The 10,000-nt window shown below is 44.0% G+C and overlaps 1 protein-coding gene across 1 annotated transcript in view; it reads right to left on the bottom strand.

Annotated features, from left to right (window-relative positions):
* Positions 1 to 704: 704 nt before the first annotated feature.
* LOC147027879 (FERM domain-containing protein 5-like) overlaps positions 705 to 10,000 on the bottom strand; it is a 72,763-nt gene continuing 63,467 nt past the window's right edge. Inside the window, exons 11-15 of the mRNA XM_085877602.1 lie at positions 7,625 to 7,713; positions 7,185 to 7,259; positions 4,922 to 4,990; positions 4,667 to 4,776; positions 705 to 3,709 (exon numbers count right to left, since the gene is read on the bottom strand). Of these exons, the coding sequence (XP_085733728.1) occupies positions 3,111 to 3,709; positions 4,667 to 4,776; positions 4,922 to 4,990; positions 7,185 to 7,259; positions 7,625 to 7,713 (942 nt within the window). The 3' untranslated portion in view covers positions 705 to 3,110. The remainder of the gene's footprint in view (positions 3,710 to 4,666; positions 4,777 to 4,921; positions 4,991 to 7,184; positions 7,260 to 7,624; positions 7,714 to 10,000) is intronic.

Genomic DNA, 10,000 nt, shown 5'->3' on the forward strand with positions numbered 1-10,000 from the left:
CGGCGAAAGGCAAAGAGAGAGGTGGCAAAGGCGAAGAAAAAGGCATATGATGAGCTGTATGAGAAGTTGGATACAAAAGAAGGGGAAAAGGATTTATACCGATTGGCAAGACAGAGGGACCGAGCTGGGAAGGATATGCTGCAGGTTAGGGTGATAAAGGATGTAAATGGGAATGTGCTGACGAGCGAGGAGAGTGTGTTGAGAAGGTGGATGGAGTACTTTGAGGAGCTGATGAATGAAGAGAATGAGGGAGAGAAGGTTGGAAGAGGTGGAGATAGTGAATCAGGAAGTGGGTGGATCAGTAAGGATGAAGTGATGACTGCTATGAAGAGGATGAAGAGTGGAAAGGCGGTTGGCCCAGATGACATACCAGTGGAGGCATGGAAGTGTTTTGGAGAGATGGCAGTGGGTTGTTAACCAGATTGTTTAATAAAATCTTGGAAAGTGAGAGGATGCCGGAGGAGTGGAGATTAAGTGTACTGGTTCCGATTTTCAAGAACAAGGGTGATGTGCAGAGCTGTGGAAATTACAGATGGATAAAGTTGTTAAGCCACACCATGAAGTTGTGGAAAAGAGTAGTGGAAGCTAGGTTGAGAAGAGAGGTGACGATTTGTGAGCAGCAATATGGGTTTATGCCAGGAAAGAGCACCACTGATGCGATGTTTGCTTTGAGAATGTTGATGGAGAAGTATGGGGAAGGCCAGAAGGAGTTACATTGTGTGTTTGTGGATTTAGAGAAAGCTTACGATAGGGTGCCAAGAGAGGAGTTGTGGCATTGTATGAGGAAGTCGGGAGTGGTGGAGAAATATGTGAGGATTGTGCAGGATATGTATGAGGACAGTGTGACAGCGGTGAGGTGTGCGGTAGGAATGACGGACCGGTTTAAGGTAAAAGTGGGATTGCACCAAGGATCGACTTTGAGCCCTTTCCTGTTTGCAATGGTGATGGACAGGTTGACCGACGAGATCAGACTGGAGTTTCCATGGACTATGATGTTTGCGGATGACATCATGATCTGTAGGGAGAGTAGGGAGCAGGCTGAGGCGAGCCTTGAGAGGTGGAGGTACGCACTGGAGAGAAGGGGAATGATAGTCAGTAGGAGTAAGACGGAGTACATGTGCGTAAATGAGAGGGAGGGTGGTGGTATGGTGCGGTTGCAAGGAGTTGAGGTGGGGAAGGTGGATGGGTTTAAATACTTGGGATCAACTGTCCAAAGTAATGGAGAGTGTGGGAGAGAAGTGAAAAAGAGAGTGCAGGCAGGATGGAGTGGGTGGAGAAGAGTTGCAGGAGTGATTTGTGACAGAAGGGTAGCTGCAAGAGTTAAGGGGAAAGTATACAAGACGGTAGTGAGACCAGCTATGTTGTATGGTTTGGAGGCGGTGGCGCTAACAAAAACAGGAAGCAGAGCTGGAGGTGGCAGAGTTAAAGATGCTGTGATTCTCGTTGGGAGTGACGAGGATGGACAGGATAAGGAATGAGTATATTAGAGGGACTGCGCAGGTAGGACGGTTTGGAGACAAAGTGAGAGAGGTGAGATTGAGATGGTTTGGACATGTTGACAGGAGGGAAGCGGAGTATATCGGGAGAAGGATGCTGAGGATGGAGCCGCCAGGCAGGAGGAGAAGAGGAAGGCCAAATAAGAGGTTCATGGATGCGGTGAGGGCGTACATGCGGGTGGTTGGAGTGTCAATGGAAGATGTGGAGGATAGAGCGAAATGGAGACGGTTGATCCGCTGTAGCGACCCCTAACGGGAGCAGCCAAAAGAAGAAGAAGAGATCATATATAAATTATACACACCAGTTTTCTTTCTTTGCAGTAAAACTTCTTCCAAACATCGTTCCTTGGGCCATTGATGTATGAAGTTTTTTATCGATCGATTCAGTGGTAACTTTTTGAGGTATCCTGCTCACAGACAAACAGCCACGGATGAAAACATAAACTCCATGCACCTGAGGTGTTGAAGGTAATTAAAGCAAAATTATTGCATCTAGTTCCGAATCCAGATATTCATCATAAAGTAATCAATTCGTCCTTGTGACACATGCTGTCGACCAAGTTTCCTCCAAAACCGTCCACAACTTTTTTAGATATCCAGCTCACAAACAGGGGTGAATACATAACCACTGTCCACCTTCCCTGTCAGAGATAAAAATGACAAACCGGAGATGGCCATCAAGCCTTTGAAAGACTCTGCTTCAGTGGAAGGTATGTGCTCGACCTCATTACTTGGATAATATCTCAGGCAGATGGAGTAAAAATATCTTTCTCCTCTCTGCGCATGTGCGATCAGGACAAATTCAAAGCCAAAGTACTGATAAACTACAGATTCGTTTTTCAATTCATTTTCTGTTTCATGTTCAAAATATAACATTCAATTTAAATTAATTTGTTCCTCAATCATAAACTGACGTTTGTGGACACACAGACAGACAGACAAAAGTGAACCAATTGCTTAATCCCACTTTTCACTTTGTGTGTGTGGGGTAATCATATCAATGTCTGAACTAGGCAGCAATAGGCAAAGTAGGATGACTTGTCCAATGCACGGACCTTTTGTTACATTAATCAAATTAAAAATAAAAATCATGATGTGGTTGAACACCGAGTTAAATTTATTGAACGTCTTAAGCCACTGCCCATTCAGACGTGAAAGGCTATGTGGTTGACTCAACTGTATACAAACTTGGTTTTTGTCAGCATTACGGGGAACCAAGCAGACGTGGTTAATCCGAAATAAATAAGACAGGTTAAAATAGCAAATACCAATAGTTAGTTGATAAATAAAACATTTTCACAGCACCTTTTTGAATATCTTCGAACAGAACAATCGTTTACAAATGAATTTGGAACGCATCACTATGGCTATATTTAACTTGGGAAAAAAAAACACTCAAAAGTATATCTATTAAAAAAAAATTAAAATATTGGCTTCAACTTGTAGGCTGGGTACTCAAGAGCCTTCAAAAATACATATTCCTGGCTGGAAATTCCCAGGCCATTTAAAATTCTGAAAGCTTCAGCATCATTGGATACAGCAATTTTTGTCTACCAAGGTTCCTTCCTGGTACCAGTCTTTCCACCCTTCCAAAGCAGCCTCCATCTCAACATCTCACAAACCCTCGCATGAACGGTTCAAATGTCCAAGCAAAAAGCGAAGCCGCCCAGACAGCTGCCGCTGCAACGGACAGTAAAATTCTCTCTGGAAATCTGCAAACTCCTGGGATGCACGCAACTCACTAAGCACGGACATTTCGGCTCCTGATTCGAGCAGTGCGAGCAGAATGGCGAAGCCCAACACGAGGGCAGCCCCGACGACTGCTACCAATCGCAGCAACCCACCGGTGCTGATTTTCCAAGCCCACACGGCACCTGGTATCCAGCTGGCTATCGCCAACTCTTCAGCCTCGGCACGGCTTAAGGCATCAGAGTCGAACCCAACCGCTTCCAACGTTTCCGGTTCAGTGCAGTCAGCATCTTGAGGCCTTGGTGGCCCAAACAAAGTGCAGCTCATTTGTAATCTGTGTTGGGATGGAGGTGAGGAAGAGGTAACTGCATTCTCAGTCGAAGAGGCATCTGATGTCACCAAGACAGATGGTGCACATGGCTCTGAAGGAGTGGAGAGCTGGGAGGCTTTATCCGAGGAGGTAGAGCTCAGCATATCTTTGCTCTCGGAAGCAGCTGTACTACTGCTCTGCATTTCTTCAACATCTAGGGCAGGTGTTTGAAAAGGAGAGCATGAAAGGAATTTACTCAATGGAGTGGATAAAGGAAGGTTAAAAACAAATCCAATGTGCAAGAAGATGTGATGGCAGGTCAGAAAAGAAAATATAATGAAGCATTTGGAATTGTTTAATTGTGTTAGTGGTGTGCGGGATACATTTTTCCCTTCAACCTGAAATGACGTGGTGCAATTTATTTGCAACATTGTGCAAATGATGACATCACACAACCTAGCAATTCTACAGAAGGCAGTGGTGACGGAGCTTTACACAATTGGGTCATGACACATTTTGGATCGACCACATGTACAAGCGGTCCTTAAATATGACATCACTTATTCTAATGGGTCGTCTTTTGGCATCTCTCAGCTCCTCGTTGATAGCAAAAGAGCTTTGCATGATGCCATGTAATACAGATCGCCATTGTGGGCTGATGTTACCAAGTCTCATCTCAAAGGTGCTGGGAGAAAATAAAACCCTCATCACATCGATATCTCCAAAAAATAAAAATCAATAGAGGCTAAGGCACAGTTAGATTGGTGACCTCGGTCTGCAATCTGGCATTTTTGGTCTCACATCAGCTGATGACCGCATTCCTTTAATCTTCATTGGATTATGTGGGTCAATTAACCACCACACTTTGTAGCCTTCTTCAGTCCCACCTTCCCATTTCATTCCTATAACCCAGTTCTCCCGTTTAGGTAGTCACCTTTTGTCTCCAATCCTGTTTTGTTTTGTTTTTCTCTCCCTCTCAAAATGGTGGATCATCTCTTGTATAATGTCCCCCCCCCCCATCTGTTTCTAAATTCTAAAGACCCCATCTGTTTCTAGATTCCATGTCTCTTTGCATATTATGTTGTGAATACGTAAACCCAGTCTTTAAAAGGGAAAAGAAGGAAAAATTAACATTTTTACTGTTTACAGCCATCCAAATGAAAAAACAGACCTGGCAGCAAACAGGTATCGACAGATTTTCTGAATGATCGGCGGGAAGTGTAAAGGTCACAGACGTGGCGAGATATGGCTGGGCAACTTAATGTCTGCAGCATACGGCACCTGCACGGTAGGGGAAATGACAGTAATTTGACAAGTGTGTGTGTGTGTGTGTGTGTGTGTGTGTGTGTGTGTGTGTGTGTGTGTGTGTGTGTGTGTGTGTGTGTGTGTGTGTGTGTGTGTGTGTGTGTGTTATTTTTAATCTCACCTTTGTACTTCTGGAGGTTTTCTCTGAATCTCTTCACTGGCCAGCAGAACTTCCTTTGCAACCCTTCCACTGCATAGTATTCCATACCCACACGAGACATCCCATAATGATTAACAGGAAGTTTCTTGGATTAAGAACAATGTCTTGCATTATAAATAAACAGAATATGGTCTGATGTACAGTGTTTGTCCAACATCATCCTCCCCTCAAAACCGTCAGATATGTGATTATCACACACCTCTTCTTTTGAGGCTATCCAATCCCACTCGTCCTTACAGGGCTTCAAGCAAGCAGTGCACTACGACCTCCTGTCATGATCTTTCTTGTCCCCATTAATCCTTCTCAATAAGTGCTGTAGTGGAAAATTTTGAGCTACCGGAGCTGTGCAAAAATGTCGGCCATGACGTCATCGCCAAATCTACCATCACATCAAGTTTTAACATGACATTAACCATTGGAGTCCCACAAATAATGAATGACATTACACATTTTACCATGATAAACAAAAGCTTAACAGGTCACACTCACACCCACTTAATCTCACAATTGAGAATCCCCTTCTAAGAAAAAGTCAAATCAAATGGTCTCAAAAAGTTGGATCAATTTTTTGATAAAATTACATATTTTTAGAAATAAAGAAAAGTCCATTTTTTCCTTTAGTTACATGTGGCCAGGGCTGGCAGGATAGCCTAGGAGGTATATACTGGCAGGATAGGTAGGAGGGAGTGTGCTGGCAGGATAGCACACTCCCCTCTAAGCTGTTTAGCCTGGATCTGAATCCCGACCCAACTATAACTGTCATCCCCATATTTCACAAGTAGGGTGATTCATCAATGTGTGTGCTGGCCCTTGCATGGATAGTAAATGAGCATACTGTCTACCGGCATTAATTATTTACTTATTGTTTTTCTTGTCGTTGATGAAATAAGATAAAGCTTTTGGGCCGGATGAACATCCGAGAGCATTGAAGGAGACGGCAGAGCAGATGTTTTGTTTTTTGTATACCAAGTCGAGGCTCTTGTAAGAACTAATAAACAGAAATATATAACAAGGGTTGGAGGCGGTGGCGGGTTGGGAGAGGGATGCACAAAATAATGGGGAACATAGACAATAAGATATCTGTGGAAGGGAGAGGGATGGGGTGGGACTTTCAGGAAGGAAAACGGGGAATTTGAAGGAGGTGGGTTTGGGGTGGATAAATGGTGGTAGAAAAGATCAAGATTTTGGAAGGGGGAAGATATGAGATGGTGGTGAACAGCTGTTTTGAAGACCTGGTGGGAGGCGTGGGATTTAAGAGAGTGTGGGAGTTTGTTCCAGAGGCGGGGAAAAAGAGGAATGAAAGAGTGAAGGCGAGCAGCGATTCTTGATTTTGATTGTTTTTGGCTGACCTTGAGCGCTCCAAGGAAATATAGCGGGGCCAGATCACAAAGTGGGGGAGGGGGGGTAGGGGGTCAAGGCCGGAGAGGAGATGGTAGAAGACAAAAAGACTACCGACCTGCCTCCGAGCTGTTAGTGTTAACATTATGTTAATATAATTATACAATGTCATGCTTATCTGCTCTGCCAACATGAGTCCGTGTCATTGATGTATTATAGGCATTCCCTTGTTCATACGTGATAGCCATTCTTCACGAGAACAGCCACATCACTCATCCACTCAGATGTCAACTAGTTGCTGGCATCCAAACTTTTCCATACCTTCATGTCTTCCAGAGTGTGAATACTTTTTATAAATGCAAGATAATTCACTATATCTGCATATAAAATGGTTGGTAAGTTTATTTTGCTTCTGGACCTTGCTGTATTCGACAATTCATTCGGGTCCATGTTGCCCTGACCTGCATTATCATAACAATCCCTTGACAAAATGTCTAATGTATTGACATATCCAAGCTTTGGGACAAGCTTCGATCCCGATTCTCTGACCATGAAAGCACACGAAGGACAATAAAGTAACTCAACCGATCGCGAACATGGGCGTTTTGTTTATTTGCTTGTTTTCAAACTGTTGCGGAGCTAAGCAACGCCTCAAATGGATTGAGCATCGAGTATGATTCCCCTGTTCTTAACCCAACCCTCATACTTGCTGATTTCAGTGTTATCCTTTCCTATTCATTACTCCCTTGCTGGTTGTGCCCAAGTGTTGCTCCACTAGCCCCACTGTCAATTTAACCTTGCTCTCCCATGAGTATCACTCTTGTGGAGGAGAGAAAATAAGGCCCCACCATTTGCCGAACAAAGACGGAACACTTCGGATTCGAACCTGAAACGGAACTTGCTGTGACGGAAAAGCAGGGTGCTTCCGGCCACTTTACGGATCTCTCGTGAGCAGTTCAAGCTGCAGGGTGGGTGGAGGATACAGACAACACAAAATTATTAAATTTCACCCCGAGGTATCTCGACTTATTTGTTGTTGTCATTTCTCGCTGACCTTCCTTCTACAGTACTAGACCTTGCTCACCCTTAATTATTTTAAGGAGATTGCTGAAACACTGCACTTCATGCCATTGGTAGCTCATATTTATCTGATACAACCCCATCTGCAATTCACCAAGGTTTTGCTTTGAGTATTGCAGAGCTGGTGGAAATTCACAACAATCTATACAATGGAATTCATTCAGCTGTCTAACCTTTTGGATTTTTGCTCGCATATTGGCACACACAGTCATTGGGTTCCAACATTTCTTCGTGTCCATTTCTTGCCTGTAAAATGCATGCTGCTCCACAGCAAGACGCCAGAGTCTCTTGCAAACAGGTGGGGATGGCAGCAGGAATGACAAAGAGCTGCTTTTCTGGAGGCACAATGTGGTGGATAAAAAGAAAGCAGTTGTGGTAAGGTCAGGATATTCCAGAGAAGATTGAGACAAAGATTGCTTCGATGATAAGTTATTGAAAATGGAATACTGCAGCAAATGAATACATTGGCAATGTCGATTAATTTAGGGGCCAGGCATTTATTACGTATGCAAATATGGCAGAATTGGGGATGTCAGAAGCAAGTCCTTTTGTGCCATTTGGAATCTTGAGGCAGGAGGCAGATTCCCAAGGATTGTCACGCTCTCACCGGTGGAAGGTTGGTGGGAGCTATATTTTATACATGGTTACATCTGGCCTTGCTCATCTTGCCCTCTCTTGCCTCTCCCCTCCCCAAGCCACCCAAAGTCACATGCAGCCTGATGTCTAGGCTGGCTGCACACCTGTATTAATTAATCCCATTATTCTCTCAATTTCGTGAATCGTCTCCCTGTGTCCAGTCTTGATGTCCTCACACTATTTCAAATGTGCTCCCCATCACTACCTCATGCACTCACCCATGCACATCCACAATCACTTCTATACACGATTATTCTTTCCAATTCATTCTGTTCCTCTCTGGGCTGTCGTTGCTCATTTTTGTTATTCCTCTTTGTGGAGGCCTCCCCTCTCCCCTCCCGCACCCCTAAATACCCTTTCATAGTGTGTGAACCTGCTGCCCTTTGTCGTTCAGTTCCTCCATGAGACTACACCATTGCATAAAAACAAAACATCCCACAAAGCTCTGACCAGAGCCTCCCCACCAAATGTGCACTGTAACTTACTCCACTATTCCGCACCACAGACCGTAGTATTTGTTCCTTTGCAGCATAATCGATATCTGAGGGCAGGTATGACAATAATGTTTCAAAATATTCTAAATTCTAAATCTCCATTTCCCAACCTTATGCATCCATCAAATGTTAAAAAAGTAAAAACGAAATGCATTATGTGCAATAAATCGATTCAACACAAGCTTATTATAATGTTTCTGTAATTTCTCGCTCATCAAAGTGAAACTGGTTCAAACAAATTTGAATGCGTGCCATCAAATTTCCATCGCACTAAGAGCCGCCTTCATTTAGATCGCCTCCAAGCACACAGCAGCTTTGTGCACGTGCACTGGACTACAGAGCAGTATCTTGGCAACACATCATTGTTATAACTAAGAACAGAAGGCGTAGGATTTAAAAAAAAAATTTTTTACAGAGCATACCTAAAAATGCCACTTTTCAAATATCCTGAGAATGCTCGGTGTGCATGCACAGACACCCATAGAAACGGTGGTGTCCAGGGCATCATAAAGGATATCGTGTGTGTGAGATAAGGATTGTTACCTAAAATGGCTCACAAAGCTTAAAAAAAGCCAAAAATACTTGGAAAACTACCTGTGTGAAAGGACTGTGTCTCCACACAACAAAAGACTTGGAGAACTCTATCAGCACATCGAACGGGCAGCTACCCGTATTGCAAACTCCTGACCATTTACGCCGGTGCTCGGCCTGGGTGAACGGACATGTTCTTAAATAAACCCCTGACAGATCGCAACCATTGAATGGACTTTGAACCTTGTGGGGGTGCCTCCTATAAACGTGGCAGGCTTCATGATTCATTTAATGGACATCTGTAATTGGAAAGACTATGCTGTGAATAATTACCAAGAAACGGTGAACAACTTTTCGGCAAAGAACATCTTCATGATGTGAAAATAGACAAAGTTTGTGAGAGCTATATTTACATGGGAGCTGGATTTATCAGGTAGAGTTTCCTGAGGAAGGCACCGTATCTGGTTTGGGTGCTCCTGAACATACATACATACATACATGCATACATACATACATACATGGAGAGCATGCACCACAGTGAGTCGCTGAATCCACTTTCCACCATGACTCCAGAGGCCTCCATTTGGCCATCCCCATCTTTTAGGGATAGGATATTCCAGGCACCCACTTGAAGGGACCAGCTCAGGTTAACCCGAGAAGACCACCATCTTGTGGACAACACCTCAGTTCCACCCCGTTACACACCAGTTATTGTTTTTGCAGTAAAGCGTTTTTATGGTGGCAGGAGTGCAAATCCTGCCATGAACCTCCTAGGAAAGGTAAACCACTGCAGGAGGATGTCCACAAATACAATTGGGCACCAGAGATGGATAGTCGTTGGCTCACAAGGAGCTCCTCCACCCTTTGACAGGTTTTGTTTTTAGTCCTGCTGGGTGTCCATATCCATACACCCTCCTCACCAGGAAGACCTGGTGGAGGAGCCGATTTAGTCACCGACACT

Source organism: Eptatretus burgeri, chromosome 4, assembly GCF_056783735.1.
Source record: "Eptatretus burgeri isolate ZD-2024b chromosome 4, Ebu_testis_v1, whole genome shotgun sequence".
NCBI lineage: Eukaryota > Metazoa > Chordata > Myxini > Myxiniformes > Myxinidae > Eptatretus > Eptatretus burgeri.